The following is a 20,515-nucleotide window of genomic DNA, read 5'->3' as shown; positions in this document are numbered from 1 at the left end:
ATCCAAACACAATCAAGGGTTTATTGAACACTTACTGCATGCCGGACACTTGGGAAAGACAGATGAACGACCCAGGCAATGTCCCTGTAGTCAAGGAGACAGACTGTCAACAAGCCCATACCTGAAAGAACAACTCCAGACAGTGATACGAACTCTAGAAAACAAGGTACTGTGATCAGGAAGGGCAGGGAGGTGCACAACTTAGACCATCGGGAAAAGCCTCCCTGAGGAGTTGGGATAGGAGTTGAGACTTGAATCGCAGGGATCATATGTCTTAAGATGTGAGGCGGGCATTTAGCGCAGAGGGAGCAGCATCTAGTCTTGTTGAAGGACTACGATCACTGTAACTACAGAATGGTGAGGTTAGGGAGTGGAAGATAGCAGATGGAAGGGAGGCAGGGGGCTTGTGAGGGCCTGACAGGAAGCTTGAAGTTGATACTTTAGTTGGGAATTCTCAGTCAGTTAAGGCTCTTTAGGTGAAAATCTTCCCTAACCTAGCTGAACTAATAAAGATAACACTGGCTCACAAAACTGAAAGGAGGATTATCGGCTTCAGGAATGGCTTGATCAGGACTGAGCTCTATTTCTCTGGGATTCTTTTGGCTCTGCCCTCCTACATTGGCTTCATCCACAGGCTGGCTTCCTTTATGATGATCATGGTGCCAAAAGTGGTTGGTACAATTCCAGGCCTCACGTCCTCACCTGGAAAAATAGCTCAGAGGTACGAACCACCTTTCCCTTACCAGCTATTGTAGGAGGCGGTAAGAAAAGGAATGGTCTTACAGAGAGTTAACATTTGAGTGGAGGTCCACAGGGACCCCACCTAAGAAAGGAGTGAATGAAAGCATCAGATGATGTGGATCCTCTAGGCATGCACCACAGAAACATGATTCCAGATAAATAAAGACAAGATCGGGAAGGATCTAAAGAAATGATACAGAGTATTGGCAGACACTATGAGTATAAGATTTCTCTAACAGCCCAGGCTTGGCTCCCTTCCCGGGTGGTTTAAAGTGGAATCACAGTGTTGTCTCTCCACCTAAGAATTGCTAACAGATACGGAGCCAGAATGCCACAGACACAGTGCAACTCTCTCAAGAAGAAATGTCCAGGAAACCGATCGTTGCAGCCCACTCACTACCACACATAAGGTAAACGCAATCGCAAAGGGAAGAGGGGCAGGAAGGGGGATGATTCAGAAGAACTGCAAATGACAAAAGTGGATTCCGGCCAGCATGACCTGGTGAGTGACTGCTCTGATTATAGAACAAACATTCCGGCCACCCTCTGGGGCAGAGCCAGGAACGGCAGTGCGCGCTCTGGGCAGCAGGCACACTCGGGTGAACTGTCTTCGTCTGGATGCTGTAGGGAAAGCAGTCCCAGTCACATGTCAGACGTTGCGTTGCAGTCCCCCACAAAGGCCAGCTGTCACCTCGGCAGCCTCATCTTTTAAAAATCACCCACTAGGATGGCAGTCTCTGTGTCAGCAGAAGACCACCTTCCAGGGTACGGAGGCCCTCTACCCCGAGCCCCCACCCCTCCAGACCGCTCCCGCCACCAAAGCCATCTCTGCCCCAGTAAATGACAAGGCGGACCACATGGAGAATCTTTTATTGCCTTAAAACATCGGACATGAACAAGCAGAAGATACTAATTATGTTTTTTAAATAAATCAATGCTTTCAGTAAACATTTTGTTGATACATTTTAAGGGACTGAAGAGTAAACACCCTCCTTATCAAAAAGTAAGGCGCCCTCACTCTCCACCTCTCCTCCACCCTTACCTCAGCCCTCCCACCAGAAGTGTGAACTTCTTTTATTATGTACAGAATATCTGTACACACACACACACAGACACACACACAGACACACACACACACACACCTGGCTCCCCTCGGGCAGTGGCTCAAGCAGCCCAGCACCGCTGCCACACAGGCTGCTCCAATATGCTGAGGCCGGGGCAGCATAGGGGGCATGATCACGGAACTCAACGCACAGGAGAAATGACCAAAACGTCTTATTTTTGGAAATACTACCCAAGCCCATGAGTAGAGCCAGACAGCAGGCAAAGCAGGAGAGGTCAGCTAGGGCTGGTTGAAGGGGAATCTTTAAATTCAGAACATCTGAGAAAAAATCATTGCTATTAAAGAAGGGGGTGAGGGGAGAGGTGGGGATGCCAGTACTGTCCCCATCAGCGATGGAATGAATGCACTTATCTAACCCAGCAGACCTGAGTCCCGTTCCGTGGCCACCGTCTGCCCCTTTCATCTCAGAGGCGTTTTGGAGGTTGCGGGGGGAAGGTATCCAGGTTGGTTTTCACTAAAAGGTACAGGCAGTTAGTTGGCTGGGCTTGCCCTCCCTCTGGAGAACACGTGGGCAGCGTCCAGATGACAGGAGCGGAGGTGACAGTGACACACACACAAGGCCCTAGGCCAGGACATCTTTTGTAGAAAAGAACCTTTCCATTCCCAAATCGTTCAGGGTCCCCAAGTTCGTAAGCACCCTCACCTCCTGAGAAGGTCGACTCTCTGAAATCGGCTTCTCCTTCACAGCCACAGCAAAGTTTTTGTCAAGTTTACTGATGTTTGGTTTGATCAGCTCTTGGGAAAGAGGGTTTGGAGACAGACGCCAACATGAGCCGGGAGAACCTGGTCCCAGAGTCCTGAGGGGTTTGTCCTGATAGTGTTTTCTCTCCCACAGAATGTTAGCGGTCAGTCTGGTGGCCCAAGAATGACTCTCGTCCAGAGCAGCTGCTGCTCCTTAGAATTGGGCTCCTAAGGGTCTGAAGGAACAGTTAACTTCCGGAATAAGCTTTCTTTCCTTGATAATTTGCAGGCTCTCTCCCGAGGTGGGGTGGAGGGAAGGCAGGCAGCCGGCCAGAACTGACTCCAGGATTCCCTCTGCCCCCGCCCACCAGCTCCCAGACCTACGTGGGGGAGGGGTGGGGGAGGGTGGGGGAGGGGCGGGGAGCCGATCGGCACGTGGTGAAAAGTGCAGTCTCCCCCAGGCAGATGACACCAGCTCTGCGGTGGGTTCCAGGCGGAGGCACTGCTGTCCAAGCCACAGCTATGCCCCTCCTGGTTCCCTCCAAAAGCTGCTCTGGTGAAGCCCGCAGTGCTGGCAGGGAGAGCTGTGCTGGCTGAAGAGGTGGGCGTGGTCCGTGTTCCCTGAGTCCCACCACCTTTCTCTCTCAGAGGCGCACCTCCAATACACTGGTGGGGGCTTTGCTGGTTTTGCTCTCCTCCTTCTCCGGGGGTTTCTACAAGGCAAACAAGTGGGCAGCCCTTGGGGTGAAGAGGCAGGGACTCCATCCCGACCGGAGCATCTGCCTGCCAGTGAGTCTGTAATCCGCGGGAAAAACCAGAGTCCCAGGCACTCAGCACCCCTGACAGCGAATAAAGAGAACAGGAACAGAAGCTCCGGCCTGGCCACAAGTGTGCTCCCCAGACACACACACCATCGCGACAGGATCAAAGGAAACACAAAAAGGCAGCTTTCTGTGACACTGCAGCCACCACGGGCCACCTCACTGCGAGTGCCACTGAGGTCTGCTCACCCTCCTCCCCCTTCTGACAGCCTCAGCCCACCTGACGGGCCCCCAGGCGGCTGTGCAAAGGGCCAGGTCTGCACCTCCCTCAGGACTGCTGACCACCCCCGGTCGGGGGCAGCCCCGGGATGAGGAATACTGTTACCATGTGCGTGGAACAGCTGCAGCAGAGAACTGTTATAAAGGCAGGATGCTTAATGGCATGTGTCAGCTGAAAATAATGTATATATAATTTCCGCATAGAAAAAGAGACTGGGTCAGTTTGTCTTCAGTTTTCTTGGGGGCGGATGGCACAGGATTAGAAGACCTTCTGGGTCACACTTGTTAGCTGGGTGGGATTTATATATGGAGATTATTCTGTGAGGCCCCTAGGTGCCAGCGGCCAACTTGGGCATTTGTCTGCCATTTTAGGAACACTGCTTCTTCCATCAGGGGCTCATCCAGTTCCCAACAAGGCCTCGTGCACAGGCCCCGCCCCACACAGCCCCCACCATCGAGGCTGGAGGAGCACGTCCAGGACACGTCAGCTGGACAAATGGCGCTCCCTCTCCAAGGACACTCTCAGGGCAGCCTGTGGCAGAGATAACAGCGGTAGATCCAGCTTCCTGTTCTCCATCTTGCTAACGTTTTGGCACCAGCTCGGCCTCAGCCCTGAGAAGCCCTCACTCAGGCAGCCAGCAGCCGACTTCAGCCACTCAGGCTGTCTCCTCTCTCTGACACACTCATGCACACACTCCCGCCTCTTCCAGAGCCATCACCTTGAAATCACAATCAAACAGGGCTTAGTGCCCCTGTGGCCAAGAACTACTAACTGGAAGAAGAATGGAAACCCAAATGCAGACTGTTGCCATGAAGGTCAGTCATGACCCCCCAGCCAGAAGTTCTGGCTCTTTCTACCAAAATGACACACTTCACCGATTAGAAAGAGCAGCTCTGAAAGAGAAAAACAAATACCATATGCTAACACATATATGTGGAACCTAAAAAAAACAAAAACTTAGGGGCAGGACAGGAATAAAGACACAGACGTAGAGAATGGACTTGAGAACACGGGGAGGGGAAGGGTAAGCTGGGACAAAGTAAGAGAGTGGCATGGACATATATACACCACCAAATGTAAAACCGATAGCTAGTGGGAAGCAGCCGCATAGCACAGGGAGATCAGCTCAGTGCTTTGTGACCACCTGGAGGGGTGGGATAGGGAGGGTGGGAGGGAGACACAAGAGGGAGGAGATATGGGGATGTATGTATTTGTATAGCTGATTCACTTTGTTATAAAGCAGAAACTAGCACACCATTGTAAAGCAATTATACTCCAATAAAGATGTTAAAACAAAAGAAAGAAAGAGCGGCTCTGGCCAGATGCGCTGCCTGCCCTGCGTTCACCTGGAGCTGAGAGTGAATCCCTGTGACAGTTCGCAGGTCCCACTTACACCCACCACCTCGGGGTGTCAAATGACAGCCGTTGCAGGGATGCCCTCTGATAGCCCTGGCTTCCCTGGGCATTAGCCCAGCATGACTCTGACCCCCTATCCCACCAGGCTCCCCCAGATGCAAGGGAGATGCGGAGACACACAGTGAGTATCCAGGACACTGAAAGCTGAGCACCAGCACTGGACTGGCCTCCTGGTCCTACTCGGTGCTATTTCCCACAGTCCATTCGGACGAGCCAACACCTCCATCCTGGATTAACAAACCTGGTCCTAGTGGACAAGGATCTGGCTGCAAAATAGTGAAATATGGGAACAACCTAAATAGCAAACAAGAGGAAATGGAAATGTGTATACGTAGATGTGGGGTTTTGGGGGTGCAATTGTGCAGAAAGGTTGCCAAGCTCTAGTAAGGAAACAATCAGGGTAGAAAACCCAATGTGCACAAGCATATTCATAGAAAATACACTGGGAAATGACGAAATGTTACTAGGGTATCTCTGGGCGCTAGGACTATAGGTGACCTTTACGTTCTTCTGTTTGCCTTTATCTGCCCAGGGAAATACAGATTATAAAGTAAACATGGCAAAATCACATATCACTTGACACAAGGCGTCACATTCCAAACTGAAACCTTTTCACGAGAAACCTATCCTGTTATCACGGGCACCTCTTCCCAGGCTCAGGATATATTCGCCAAAGTGTCCCGAATCCCATGTTTCCTCATCCATGGCACAGGGGCAAACCCATCTCCACGGTGGTGATGCCACGGTTCTCACAGGCTCCTGAGAATAACACTCCTGTCTCAGGCTTTCCCTCTGTCCCCACTGAATGTCCAGTCCCAGCCGCCTCCCTCCACCTGCTCCCTGCTGCTACCTGACAACCCCAGAGTGTGAGATCAGAGGACAAACAGTAAGGAACTAAAGGTTAGCATCCATCTGCCAACACGTATTCTTAAAGCGCTAAATGTACCTCTTTCAGATAATATTTTTGCCTTAGAAAATTGGCAAAGATTTTAAAAAATGATAAATACTGGGCTTCCCTGGTGGCGCAGTGGTTGAGAGTCCGCCTGCCGATGCAGGGGACACGGGTTCGTGCCCCGGTCCGGGAAGATCCCACATGCCGTGGAGCGGCTGGGCCCGTGAGCCATGGCCACTGAGCCTGTGCGTCCGGAGCCTGTGCTCCACAACGGGAGAGGCCACAACAGTGAGAGGCCCGCGTACCGCAAAAAAAAAAAAAAAAAAAAAAAAAAAAAGATAAATACTCAGTGTTGGCCTCATACACTGCGAGAGGAGTGAGCACTGGTAGCACTGACAGTACCTTTCTAGAGGACAGTCTGGCAATACACATCAAAGCTTAAAAATGGGCACGACCACTGATCCATTTCTCAGGGAAATGCTGTGCTTAAGAACGTGTCCAAAGATTCAGCTCCAGGACATTAATCACAGTATCATTTATAACAACAATCAGAAACAACCTTAATGTTCCCAAACAGGAAAACTGTTAAACAAATCATGTTTATCCATGTGCGGTCATTAGAACACTGTGCAGTCATTAAAAGTATGTTGTAAGAGACTAATGACCTGATAAAGCACTCGCAACAAGTAAAAAGGCACATAGAATAAGATTCCACTTTTGTTTAAAAAATACATACAGGGGCTTCCCTGGTGGCGCAGTGGTTGAGAGTCCGCCTGCCGATGCCGGGGACACGGGTTCGTGCCCCGGTCCGGGAAGATCCCACATGCCGCGGAGCGGCTGGGCCCGTGAGCCATGGCCGCTGAGCCTGCGCGTCTGGAGCCTGTGCTCCACACGGGAGAGGCCACAACGGTGAGAGGCCCGCGTACCGCAAAAAAAAAAAAAAAAAAAAAAAAAAAAAAAGCAAAAAAAACCCATACATATATCTATATGTATATGTCATATGTGGACACAGACATGCATAAGAAAATGTAAAAAAACAGCATCTCATCTCTAGCTGATGCTATTACAAGATGACTTTAAAATTTTGTACACCTTTCTGTATTTTTTTTTACAGAATATGTATTACCTCTGTAATGAGTTTTGGGTGTTCTGTTCTGTTTTTGAAGAAAACCCTACTACGCTCTTAGAGCTGAAATTCCTTTCATCCTGGCTCAGATTTGACACTTAACACTTTGGTTAAAATACTCCCCAGCCAATTAGAGCTATGGGAAAAACTTTTCTGTTCTAGATCAAACTCCTGGTCCTCTCCCCTTCCATGACCATCAACTCCTGCTTCCTGATTTGTCCTTTTAGAGCCCTGATGGCAACCCATTGGCCCCGGCCCCTCTATCCCCATGGCGCTGCCTGGGGGGCTGTCACATGCCAAGAGGGCCACTGTCTCGAGGCCACCACCACCATGTCAGAATGGGGGGCCCCAGGTGGCTACCTTTCCTCTTCAGTCACCAACCCCAGGCTGAAAGGAGAGGACCCAGGGCCTGAGGACATGTCTCAGGATCCGGGTGGGCGGGGTGGGGGGGGTGCTGCTCATCAGACTGTGACACAGTGAGGAGCTCCGGGGACCAGAGCAGGGAGGCCAGGAGAAGGGAAGGAAGCAGGAGAAGAGCCCAGACAGGGCAGCAGAAAAGCAGGGCTGAGGCAGCTCCCAAGGAAACTCTTTGTCTCCACGTGCGTGACGCCGAGTTGCTCTCACAGCCACCCGTCACTCTGGGAGCACCCCCACCCCTGCTGCTGCAGCCTCAGCAAAGCCGGGACCCGGATCTCAGCCCAGCAGCTCCCCACATACTCACATTCTGAGTAGTTTCTTTGTTTGCTTTCTGCCTCCGGAGATCTGCCCGAATGAATGCTGAGGTCCAGGATTGCAGAAGGAAGGGCAAAAGAGGCAGTTATCAAGCAGAGCAATGGTCACGTTCATCCACGAGAGGGAGCCCTCACTCTCCTAAGGGCCACAGGTATCCCACCTCCTTCAGATATTCCAGGGATCTGGAGGTTCAGTCAGCCTTGATAAGCCTGGGGACCACTGCTGTCCCTGACAGGCAGAAGCCAGTGATGACACTGCCCTTCATTTATAGATCCCTCATATTAGCAGGGAGTTTGCACACATGGCTCCAATCCTCACAACAATCCCCATTCTACAGATTAGGAAAGTGGGGCTCCCAGAAGTGGGTCCACTTGCCCAAGGTCAAACAGCTATGGAGGTCGGTGTCACAGTCTAGGATTCAAACAAGGGTCTTTTGGGGCCAAAACCCAAGCTCATTCCAACAAAATATGCTAATGCCTCCCCCAAAGACTTCCTAACAAGCCCTCTCGTCTGCCCCACTGCACATGAACGCCCAACTGTATGATCAATCAAGGCACTGGGTGCCAAACTGCCAACAGCCTAAACCCATGAGCAGTCAGAGCATCATGTTGTCCTGAGGCCCTGACTCACCAGTGAGGACTGCTCCAAGGGTGAGGAACACACACAGGAAGATGTTCCCAGGCATGGTTCCATAGTTGTCGATAATCTTGCCCTGGGAGATGGTGAAGATGATCCCGAATACCTGCAAAGGCACAGAGATGCCTGGAAACAAGCAGCCAGCCAACCAGCCCACGGGGGAGCTGAGCTGCCATAATGTAGTGTCTGCACCGGACAAGCCCAGCAGGGAACAAAGAGCCATGGCTCTGGGGCCACCACGAAATGAGAGGCCTACCTGGGCAGACACGTTGAGGAGGCCAGACGACATGCCTTCTGATTCTGGGTATGTCAGCTCCACAGCAAACTCAAATCCCAGCGGGAGGAAGCCAGTCATAAAGAAGCTGAAGCCCAGATCACAGAAACAAGGTGATGGAGAACTTGCGGAACAAGGAGGAAAGGGAGCCTACCTCCTCCTACCCTACAACTCCTTTTCCTAGTCTCTTTCTTCCCATCAAGACATGCCAGGCCCTTGAAAATCAGGCCATCCCCTACGCAGCCATTACACACACACACACACACACAAACACACACACACACACACTGCCCACAGGAAAATAAGTGGGAGGTGAAGCTGAGTAGAGACCCCTGTGGAAGAGGTACCCTTTCCTACACTTTCTCATGCATCAAGTCTAGAAAATTCCAGCTCTGATCTCTTACACCTGCTCCACACTTCCTGCTGCTTTCACACCCACTACCTCTCTCATTCTTTCCAACAACTCCACAAGGCAGGCCACTCATCTTAAATTACAGATGAAGAAACTGAGTCTCAGAGTGATTAAGGGAGGTGCCTGTGGTCTAATAGATAGTCAACAGCAAAACTGAGATCAGGACCCACTCCTTCTGATTCCCAGCCCTGTGTGCTTTCTCTGAGCCCCTGTTGTCCCAGGCAGAGCTAATAAAGAGTCCATATATTTCCTAGCCTCCCAGAGATCTGTGAAGGACACAGTCCATCCCAACAGCACGGATGCGACTGGAAGTCCCAGGTGGGCTTTCAAAGTGTTACAAGTGAACATGACCTCGGGCCACCATTTCCACATTTCAGGAGGTCAGTGAGAAGGCACCAGAGGGATACCTATTGCTTCCCAGGATGTTGGCAGCTCAGGAACCATGGGTGGAGCTTTCCAGTTAAGCAGGTTAGAGGTGAAACTTACCCCATTACACCAGCCGTGATGAACACTATCCACAGGTGTCCCAGGTTCAAGGTCAATGTGTAAACCACCATGCCCACCACAGTCATGATATAGACCACCAAAGTTGTCTGCCTACAAGCAGAGGCAACGAAGCTGAGTCATATACTGCGGACTTTAACAGGATCTTTCCCTCCCTCTCTCCCTCCCTTCCTTCCATTCCTTCCTTCCTTCCCTCCCTCCTTCCTTCCTCTCTCTCTCCCTCCATCCCACCTTCTATCTATTGGGCACGTACTGCGTGCCAAGCCCACTTCTGTGAGCTATTTGCTCTCATAGAATTTTCTGTCCATGAGGTTGTTGGACATCGGACCAATGATCACACTGTGGTCAGAGCTACAAAGGGTAAGACCAGGACAGTATGACGTCATCTTGAGGCACATGTGTTCTCCTGCAAAACCCTCTCAACAAGATCGCGCTGAACCTGGACTTGTCACGTCCTACCCACAAGCAAGAAGGCATAACCCTTGCCTCTCCTCCTCCCGCACTGAAAAAACAAATGGGACACACAACAGCTGTGGTCAGGCGGCAGGGGCATGCAGACGACCCCAGAAGCCCGTTCTGCTTGTCTGCTTTGCCCTCAGACCCCAGGACAATGCTGGGCAGAGCCCTGGCTGTGAGAGTCTCTGTCATCCTTGAATTCTTCCTGTTGCCACCAGCACACGTCCAGCACCGTTTTTCCTGCTGAATCTGAACTACTCTGCTCCTGACCGTGGCAACTAAGAGAGAACCTTCTCCAGCCCTGAACTAAGTCCTTGACTCCAAAGCTGAGGTGAGAAAGCCGCCCACGCCCAGTTGCATTTCCCCTTGTTGGTCCCTCAGAAGGACCCTCAGCAACGTGCTGGTTTCTGTTTCTGGCTCACCCTGCTTGTGCCCCTCCCCACACCTCTCCCCCCATGTTGCCCACTCAGGACTCTGCTGTGGCCCTGACTCCTGCACTGGGACCTGCATCCCTCTCTGTCCTACTGACTGAGGGCAGGGACTCTGCACATCCTTCTGCGCTCTGGCCACGAACGTGGGAACTCAGACTGTGAAAGCTCAAAGCCTTCACTCATCTCTGCTGAAGCCAGAAACACAGAGGGGTTGCCAGCAGGTGTGTACTGTGGTTATGTGAAACTAACACTGCATTTACTGGATGCCAGGGATTCTGCTAAGTGCTTTACGTGCATTTATTATTTCATTCAACCCTTATAAAAGCCACGCAAGAAAAGTATGACTAATTTAAGAAAACTGCAATCATATCAAGGATCTTTTCTAATCACAAAACTATGAGATCAGAAATCAGCTACAAGAACTGCCAAAAACACAAACACGCGGAGGCTAAACAGTTACCTACTAAACAACCATCAGGTCACCGAAGGAATCAAAGAAGAAATTTAAAAAACACCTGGAGACAAATTAACAAAAAGCACAACAATATAAAATATATGGGACACGCTTCCTGGCACCGAGCGAGCGGCGGCGAGGCAGCGTGAGCCGGCCCCGCTTCCTTCTCGCCGCTGGCGCCGTTCTCGGGCGGGCGCTCGCCGCGATGGCCCCGGCCGAGCAGGGATGAGCCCGCCGCCCGCCGGCCCACAGCCCCCAGCCCCTCCGGCCCGGCCATGGCGAAGCAGTACGATGTGCTGTTCCGGCTGCTGCTGTTCAGGGGCTCTGGCGTAGGCAAGACCTGCCTGCTGCGCGGCTTCACCGACAAAGAGTTCCACTCCTCGCACCTCTCCACCATCGGTGTCGACTTTAAGATGAAGACCATAGAGGTAGATGGCATCAAAGTGCGGATACAGATTTGTGACACAGCAGGGCAGGAGAGATAGCAGACCATCACAAAGCAGTACTATCGACGGGCCCAGGGAATATGTTTAGTCTGCGACATTAGCAGTGAGCGCTCTTAGCAGCACATCACAAAGGGGGTCAGTGATGTGGATGAGAATGCACCAGAAGGTGTCCAGAAGACCCTTACAGGGAATAAGGCTGATGAAGAGCAGAAACGGCAGGTGGGAAGAGAGCAAGGGCAGCAGCTGGCTCAAGAGTATGGCATGGACTTCTATGAAGCAAGGGCCTGCACCAGCCTCAACGTTAAGGAGTCCTTCATGCGCCTGACCGAGCTGGTGCTGCAGGCCCACAGGAAGGAGCTGGAAGGTCTGCGGACACCCGCCAATGATGAGTTGGCCTTGGCGGAGCTGGAGGAGGATGAGGGCAAACCCGAGGGCCCGGAGAACTCTTCGAAAACCTGCTGGTGCTGAGCATCTTGCGTGGAGCGCCCCCGCCCCGCACAGTCCCCTCTCCCCGCAGGAGGGCTGCGGGCACACAGGGAGCCTGGGCTTTGCCCTGCTTCTCTTCGCCTTCGGGTGACCCTGTGGAATCTCGGCTGGGCTCCTCCCCCTGCCTGGCTCAGGGGAGTAGCTCCTCTGTCCTGTCCGAGCGGCCTCGCCCCCCTCCCCCCACCTTCCCCCCGGGACGGCCCCCTCCAGCCTGTTTCCCCAGCCACAGGCCTGCCTCGAGCCCCTGATGTACTACGAGCACCGCCTCACTACCCCGAGGTCCCAGGCGATGGTCCAGTCCGGAGTCAAGGCCACTGGAGGTTCCTTCTCTCTCAGTGCATCTGGTCTCCTCTCCGCTTCTCCTCGCTTCTTCCCACCTCTCTTTCTGTCCCTTCCCCTCAGCTGTGCTCCTATCAAAGCCCTCCCCCCGCCCCCCACGTGTCCCGTGTGGCTGCTGGTACAGCACCTTTCGATTCCTCCCTCTTTGCCGGGCCGAGGGAATGGACTCAGGCTCAGGGGCACGCCCCCTGCTCCGCTCCGGGAGAAGCCCCACCCCAATTTGTGGGAAATTCTTCCCGTCCTCTCCTCCCCACCGCCCCTTCTTGTGCCATGGGCCTGCCTCCCCGGTGACCAGGGAAAGAGGAGAGGAAGGAAAGCCCAAACTGGTGGTCCCCATGCCTGGGGCTGTCCTACCCCCCGTCCCCAGCTTCCACTGCACTTGGCTGCCTGCCCTCCTGCCTCTTGGGGGAACTGAGCTTCAGAGAAGAAAAAAAATGATGAGGGGTGGCAGGGATAAGAAGTAACCTCCATTCTCTACCTGCCCTGCAGCGTGTACACTATTTCTCCCTGCCCCCGGGTTCCTGAATTTAAAGATGTGGACCAAGGCCTGAGGGTACTGCAGGGGCAAGGAGAGCCCTGGGGCCAACCACACACTGCAGGAAGGGGAGTGTTTGGAAATGAAGGGCCAGCTCCTATATATCAGGTTAAGAGCCGGGACAGCAGTTTGCAAACCAGAGGGGAATTCAGCAGCAGCAGGGATTCCTGGGCCTCATCTTCCATTTCTTTTTCTTTTTCTTTTTTTTTTTTAACATCTTTATTGGAGTATAATTGCTTTACAATGGTGTGTTAGTTTCTGCTTTATAACAAAGTAAATCAGCTATACATATACATATATCCCCATATCTCTTCCCTCTTGCGTCTCCCTCCCTCCCACCCCTCTAGGTTGTCACAAAGCACTGAGCTTATCTCCCTGTGCTATGCGGCTGCTTCCCACTAGCTATCGGTTTTACATTTGGTAGTGTATATATGTCCATGCCACTCTCTCACTTTGTCACAGCTTACCCTTCCCCTTCCCTGTGTCCTCAAGTCCATTCTCTAGTAGGTCTGCATCTTTATTCCCATCCAATCCTGTCCCTAGGTTCTTCATGGCCATCTTTTTTTTTTTTTTTTTAGATTCCGTATATATGTGTTAGCATACAGTATTTGTTTTTTTCTTTCTGACTTACTTCACTCTGTATGACAGACTCTAGGTCCATCCACCTCACTACAAACAACTCAATTTCATTTCTTTTTATGGGTGAGTAATATTCCATTGTATATATGTGCCACATCTTCTTTATTCATCTGTCAATGGACACTTAGGTTGCTTCCATGTCCTGGCTATTGTAAATAGAGCTGCAATGAACATAGGGTACATGACTCTTTTTGAATTATGGTTTTCTCAGGCTATATGCCCAGTAGTGGGATTGCTGGGTCTGATGGTAGTTTACTACAGCTAATCAATGAATTTGGTAAAGTAGCAGGATACAAAATTAATGCACATAAGTCTCTTGCATTCCTATACACTAATGATGAAGAATCTGAAAGAGAAATTAAGGAAACACTCCCACTTACCATTGCACCAAAAAGAATAAAATACCTAGGAATAAACCTACCTAAGGAGACAAAAGACCTGTATGCAGAAAACTATAAGACACTGATGAAAGAAATTAAAGATGTTACAGACAGAAAGATATACCATGTTCTTGGATTGGAAGAATCCACATTGTGAAAATGACTATACTACCCAAAGCAATCTACAGATTCAACACAATCCCTACCAAACTACCACTGGTATTTTTCACAGAACTAGAACAAAAAATTTCACAATTTGTATGGAAACACAAAAGACCCCGAATAGCCAAAGCAACCTTCCATTTCTTATGTAAGATGGGCATCTCCCCACCACCCCGGCAGGTGAGAGCTGACAGAACCATGCTGGTGGTCTTTCACTGAGCCCAGCCTTCAGCTCTCAAGGCTTTCCCAAGACCCAAAGTTTGTGGGAGAAGGGCAGGGAGCTCATGGGCAGAAAGCAGGTAAGCCCTGGGTAGGAATGCTTGGTGCTGTTCCTTTCAGCTTTCAAGACCAAGTGCTCATCTTGTTCCTCTAGCTCCTGACTCAGAGGCTTGAGGGTTTGCCAACTGCACTGTGGCTACAGGTGGAGGGAAGTGGACTCCCTCCTCCAGGGCCCTTTGTTTCAGGAAGAAGTTTCTTTAACCCCATATGGTCCAAGAATAGTTTGCAGGAGACCCTTTAAGGAAGGAACAAGTCAGTTACCAGCCCTAGTAGGGTTCCTCCCCACCTTCCCAAGATGGGAGAAGCCTAGGGAGGAGGATCACTCTTAAGCTGCGTTGCATGGCTGGCAATGGAGTGAAAACAAAACTGGGCATCGAACATTCACTAATTAAAAACTAAAATCCAGGACACACATATGTGAAGAATTAAGAGCCCCACTTCCTTACTCCTCTGAAAAAAAGGGTGGGGGATGAAATCACCAAACCTTTTCTTCTGACTCGTATCAAATCAGGAGAGAGCAGGAGAGGGTAGCTCAGGATGAAGGAATGGGGGATGAGTTATCATAGTGGAAGGAAAAGGAAGGCAGGAATAGTTATAAATCGTCGGCTAATGAGAAATGTAAAGAGCTGACTCTTTAGGACGAAGTCATGACCACAGCTGAGGATGTTTCCTTGAGGACTAACTCCTCAGGTGTTAAAATATGAAGCATCACTCTGGGGTGGGGAGGTCAGCAGTGCCAACCCTCAGTGTGCCCTCAGCCAGGGACTCGAGGGAGGGGAAGTTATACTGGCCATTGGCTCCAACCTGTGGTCAGTGTCGCTGCTTTCCCTGAAGATCTGGCCGAGCACCATTGCCTTTCTCTCCTAGCCCCCTCAGGGAAGAGGGACTATATTTTTACTGCACCCTAGGGGTTCTGGAAGGGAAAACTTGGGGTTAGGATTCTATGGCCTGAGAAGCCCCATCCATAAGGGCCACAGCTGGGGAGAAGTATGGGGCAGGAGAGGGGTTGGGATTTTAGGGTGCAGCTATGCTCATGAGGTACCAGAGTCAGCCTCTCACCCCTAAACTTCTCCAGTCCCAGAGGTAGCCTGGGACCTGGCCTTAGACTGTTGAACACGTGAGACTGCCTGTTGACTCCTCACCACCTTTGCACCTGTTGTCTTGAGACTCAGCACAGCCCCAGGCACCCCACCTGCTCCTGAGCCCCACCATCTCCCTGTGAACTTTGTGTGCTGTGTCTTGGGTCCAGGATATGAATTGTGAGCAGGGTTCATCTATTTTAAACACAGATGTTTACAAAATAAAGAATATTTCAAGTCAAAAAAATAAGTTAATTAATTAAATAAATAATAAAATATATGGGACACAGGAAAAGCAGTTCTAAGAAGCAAGTTTATAGTGACAGAAGCCTGTCTCAGGAAACAAACAAACAACAATCTCAAATAAACAACCTAATCCAAGGCAATCAGCAGATTCAATGCAATTCTTATCAAAACACTAATGAAATTTTTCACAGAATTAGAACAAATAATTCTAAAATTTGTATGGAAATACAGAAGACCCCAAATAGCCAAAACAATCTTGAGGAAGTAGAACAAAACTAGAGGTATCAGTTTGCCCAGAGATTTCAAACTATACTACAAAGCTATAGTAATCAAAACAGTATGGTACTGGCACAAAACAGACACACAGATCAATGGAACTGAATAGCAATTCAAAAATGAACCCACATTTATGTGAGCAATTAACCTATGATAAAGGAGGCAAGAACATACAATGGGGAAAAGACAGACTCTTCAATAAATAGTGTTGGGAAAACTGGACGACTATGAATCAAAACTCAACTACTCTCTCACACCATGCAGAAAAATAAAGTCAAAATGGATTAGACTTAAATTTAATATAAGACCTGAAACCACAAAAATTCTAGAAGAAAATATAGGCAGTATACTGTTTGACATCAGTCTTAGTAATTTTTCTTGATATATCTACTCAGGCAAGGGAAACAGGAGCAAAAAACAAACAAATGGGACTACATCAAACTAAAAAGCTTTTGCACAGCAAAGGAAACTATCAACAAAATTAAAAGGCCAGCTATTGAATGGGAGAAGACATATCTGATAAGGGGTTAATATCCAAGATATAAAAGGACCTAATACAACTCAACATCAAAAAACAAACAACCCAATTAAAAAGGGGGCAGAGGATCTGAATAGACAGTTTCCCAAAGAAGACATACAGATGGCCAACAAGTACATGAAAAAGGGAACCCTCGTGAACTGCTGGTGGGAATATAAATTGGTGCAGCCACTATGGAAAACAGTACGGCGATTCCTCAGAAAAATTTTAAAATAGAACACCCAGATGATCCAGCAATTTCACTCCTGAGCATTTATCCCAAGAAAATGAAAACACGAATTCAAAAAGATATATGTACTACCCCTATATTCACTGCAGCATTATGTACAATAGCCAAGATATGGAAGCAACCTAAGTGCCCATCAACAGACAAATGGATATAGAAGATGTGGTACATATACATATATTTCAGCCATAAAAAAGAATGAAATCTCGCCATTTGCAACGACATGTATGGACCTAGATGATATTATGCTAAGTGAAATAATTTAGACAGAGAAAGACAAATATTATATAATATCATTCATATGTGGAATCTAAAAAGCAAAACAAATGAACAAACAAAACAGAAACAGAGTCACAGATACAGAGAACAAACACATGGTTGCCAGAGGGGAGGGAAAGGGGGAGAGGAAAGAAACAAGTGAGAGAGATTAAGAGGTACAAACTTTCAGTTAGAAAATAAATGAGTCAAAGGAATGAAATGTATGGTGTGGGGAATACAGTCAATAACTATGTAATCTCTTTGTATGGTGACAGATCCAAATTAGATTTATCTTGGGGATCATTCTGAAATGTATAGAAACATCAAATCACTATGTTGTGTACAGGAACTAACATAGTGTAGTAGGTCAATAATACTTGAAACACAAACAAGCATGCAAACTCATAGAAAAAGAGACCAGATTTGTGGTTACCAGAGATGGGGATGGGATAGGCGGATGGAGAATTGGACGAAAGCAGTCAAAATATACAAACTTCCAGTTATAAGACAAGTAAGTACTAGGGATGTAAGGTACAATATGATAAATATAATGAACACTGCTGTATGTTATACACACAGGTTGTTGAGATTAAATCCTAAGGGTCCTCAGCATGAAATTTTTTTCTATTTCTTTTATTTTGTATCTATATATGATGATGGATGTTCACTAAACTTATCACGACAATCATTTCATGATGTATGTAAATCAAATCATTATGCTGTATACCTCAAACTTATACAATGCTGTATGTCAATTATGTCTCAACAAAACTGGTAGGAAAAAAAGAGATGTATGACTCTCCCTAATATGACAAATGAGGAAACTGAGCTCAAACCAGTCAAGTTACTTGTCCAAAGTCACCTGCCCAGGAAGTGCACAGCTAAGATTCGAACCCAGAGGTGGGATTTGAAACCTGTGCTCCCTCTACTCCCACACACAGGAACACTAACACAGGATGGGGCTGCATCTTTGGAAAAGACCAACAGCCTCTGAAGGACGCCCTTCCCGCCTGGGTCCTCAAAGCAGCTGCTGAGGGCAGAGGAGCTTCATCCCTCCTCCCCCTGCTCCCCACATCCAGTCCCTCCCCCTCTGCAGAACCCAACTCCATGGACACCCATCTCCCTCACTGACCCCACAAGCTCATCTTTCCCATATTTGTTTACATATAGCTTCTTCTTAAACCACTAGACTGTCTACAAAACTGTAGTCGCAGCCAGAGATAAAGGGACCTGACCATCCAATTTCCAGCCTCCAAACCAAACAGGACAAATCTGGGAGGCTCAGGGAAAAGGGAACTGGTACCAAAATGACCAGATGATGGAGCTCTCTCACCCTTTCTCTGCCTAAGTAGTAGAGCAGGGAGAAGACTGTCCCATGCTGACTGCAGGATGCAGACATCAAGTGACACTAGGAACTGGTGGCAGCATTCTGCAGTGTCCTCCCCAGCCCTTTTACTGTATTTTCACCATATTTTCTAGTTCACCAGAATCATCTGGCTGCCCACATCCCCACCCAGGCAACATTCCAATCTGTCCCTTCTCCTGCCACACAGCAAGCCCAGAAAAGGGGCCGCTGCTGTGCCCTGGTTCAGGAGTGGCCAGTCCTCACTACCCAAAGCAAATAACTGACATATGGCAAAGACGAGGCGGCAGCCCAGCTCCACCAGCAGTACTTAAGCCCAGCTGGGCTCCTCGTCGTGTCCAGCCAGGCAGCCACATCCCCAGGGTTAGCCTTTGACAAAGGCAGACAGAGAGAGCCCTGGTCTGACCAGAGCCTCACAGAAGCGGATCTGTGTGACAGAGAACAGGTCTGCACTGTCTGTTGCCTCCAGACACTGGGAACTTTGGAGGCTTTGACAAAGCAGCCCAGAATGTTGATCTGCCCCAGAGCAGGACAACCCTGGCCTGGCAGCTGCCCTACTGGCCAGCATTAACTGAGTGCCCAGTGCATGCAGAGCACAGGAAAGACACAAGTTGGGCCTCTGTTTCCAGAGCATTTTCCTCAAGGCTGGCTACTGAATTGAGGCATCCAGGTTGATTTATTTTTTTAACATTGTTATTGGAGTATAATTGCTTTACAATGGTGTGTTAGTTTCTGCTTTATAACAAAGTGAATCAGTTATACATATGTTCCCATATCTCTTCCCTCTTGCATCTCCCTCCCTCCCACCCTCCCTATCCCACCCCTCTAGGTGGTCACAAACACCTAGCTGATCTCCCTGTGCTATGCGGCTGCTTCCCACTATCTATCTACCTTACGTTTGGTAGTGTATATGTGTCCATGCCACTCTCTCACTTTGTCACAGCTTACCCTTCCCCCTCCCCATATCCTCAAGTCCATTCTCTAGTACGTCTGTGTCTTTATTACCGTCTTACCCCTAGGTTCTTCATGACCTTTTTTTTTCCCTTAGATTCCATTTATATGTGTTAGCATACGGTATTTGTTTTTCTCTTTCTGACTTACTTCACTCTGTATGACAGACTCTAGGTCCATCCACCTCACTACAAATATCTCAATTTCATTTCTTTTTATGGCTGAGTAATATTCCATTGTATATATGTGCCGCATCTTCTTTATCCATTCATCTGATGATGGACACTTAGGTTACTTCCATGTCCTGGCTATTGTAAATAGAGCTGCAATGAACATAGTGGTACATGACTCTTTTTGAATTATGGTTTTCCCAGGGTATATGCCCAGTAGTGGGATTGCTGGGTCGTATGGTAGTTCTATTTTTAGTTTTTTTTTTATAAACGCAGATTCCCCTACTGAATTGGCATCCATGAGGGTGGGGCCCAGGAATCTGTATTTTTAGTAAGCGTCTGGATTAGCCTGACATCCACTAAAATCTTCGTGGCTCTTAGAAATGCACTGGGCAATCAGGACTAAAGCATGTCATAATACTTACCAATGAAGTGGAAGCAATTGCAAGATAACACACTGTAAATTGTTGGAAGAACAGAGCACCTTGGTTAACCCCATGGGGTCCACGAGGGAGCTATGGCAACAGGGCAGGGGAACCACCTCCTTATCCCCACTCTGTGGAGTTTCCACAAACTGTCCAACTGTTGATGCTTTTCCACATTTATTTTCTCCTTCCTCTGCTCCTTCCACAAGCTACTTGGGGGATGGAACTCTGACAGGCCTCATGTCTCCTATCTCTAATCTTCCTATGATCCCCACAGGGCAGGCATTGCTTCCCTCATTTTATAAATGGGGAAACTGAGGCTCAGAGAAGATACATTTGAACTCCCCGCTTGACCACTCAGACCCCCAGCTGCCACAGTCACATCTTTGGAGCCGTGTTGCTAATGAATATGTCATTTCGAGACAGGGGTTCCCGATTCAGTCCAAGAGGAAGAGTCACTTACTTGTAGGTTTTGGTCCTATCCAGCCAGATGCCTGAGATCATAGCCCCAAGCATTCCTGCAACCACGATGGTCAGGCCGATTCTTCCAGCGTTCAATTCTTCACCCTGGGGAAACCACAGCCCCAGTGATTGCTCAGTGATGGGACAAGATATCTGACAGGGCGCAGTCAGCAGAAGGCAAAGGGGCAAAGGCAAGTAACTCCGGCTTCATTAGAGCCAATTCTCAGAAAGTATCAGGACAAGATGGCCTGTAAGAAGCTGACAGTGGAGAGAGAATCCTAGAATAATTGCTCCTCCCAACATAATATAACCCTGGATGTGTGTGAATGATACTGG

The 20,515-nt window shown here is 49.0% G+C and overlaps 1 protein-coding gene and 1 pseudogene across 2 annotated transcripts in view; one reads left to right on the top strand and one right to left on the bottom strand.

Annotated features, from left to right (window-relative positions):
- Window positions 1–1,516: 1,516 nt before the first annotated feature.
- The window catches only part of FLVCR2 (FLVCR choline and putative heme transporter 2), a 65,292-nt gene continuing 46,293 nt past the window's right edge, over window positions 1,517–20,515 (bottom strand). The window contains exons 5-10 of the mRNA XM_081229123.1: window positions 20,181–20,284; window positions 9,561–9,671; window positions 8,645–8,750; window positions 8,383–8,494; window positions 7,742–7,797; window positions 1,517–3,258 (exon numbers count right to left, since the gene is read on the bottom strand). Coding sequence (XP_081085249.1) covers window positions 3,190–3,258; window positions 7,742–7,797; window positions 8,383–8,494; window positions 8,645–8,750; window positions 9,561–9,671; window positions 20,181–20,284 — 558 coding nt within the window. The 3' untranslated portion in view covers window positions 1,517–3,189. The remainder of the gene's footprint in view (window positions 3,259–7,741; window positions 7,798–8,382; window positions 8,495–8,644; window positions 8,751–9,560; window positions 9,672–20,180; window positions 20,285–20,515) is intronic.
- Window positions 11,195–11,848, top strand: LOC308614606 (ras-related protein Rab-15-like; annotated as a pseudogene). Its single transcript has one exon. The product of its transcript is annotated as a ras-related protein Rab-15-like (transcript).

The sequence above is a fragment of the Mesoplodon bidens genome (genome assembly GCF_964165515.1).
Source record: "Mesoplodon bidens genome assembly, chromosome: 3".
NCBI classification, from domain to species: domain Eukaryota; kingdom Metazoa; phylum Chordata; class Mammalia; order Artiodactyla; family Ziphiidae; genus Mesoplodon; species Mesoplodon bidens.
The sequence above is the reverse complement of the archived record's forward strand: the minus strand, read 5'-3'. Positions and strand labels throughout refer to the sequence as shown.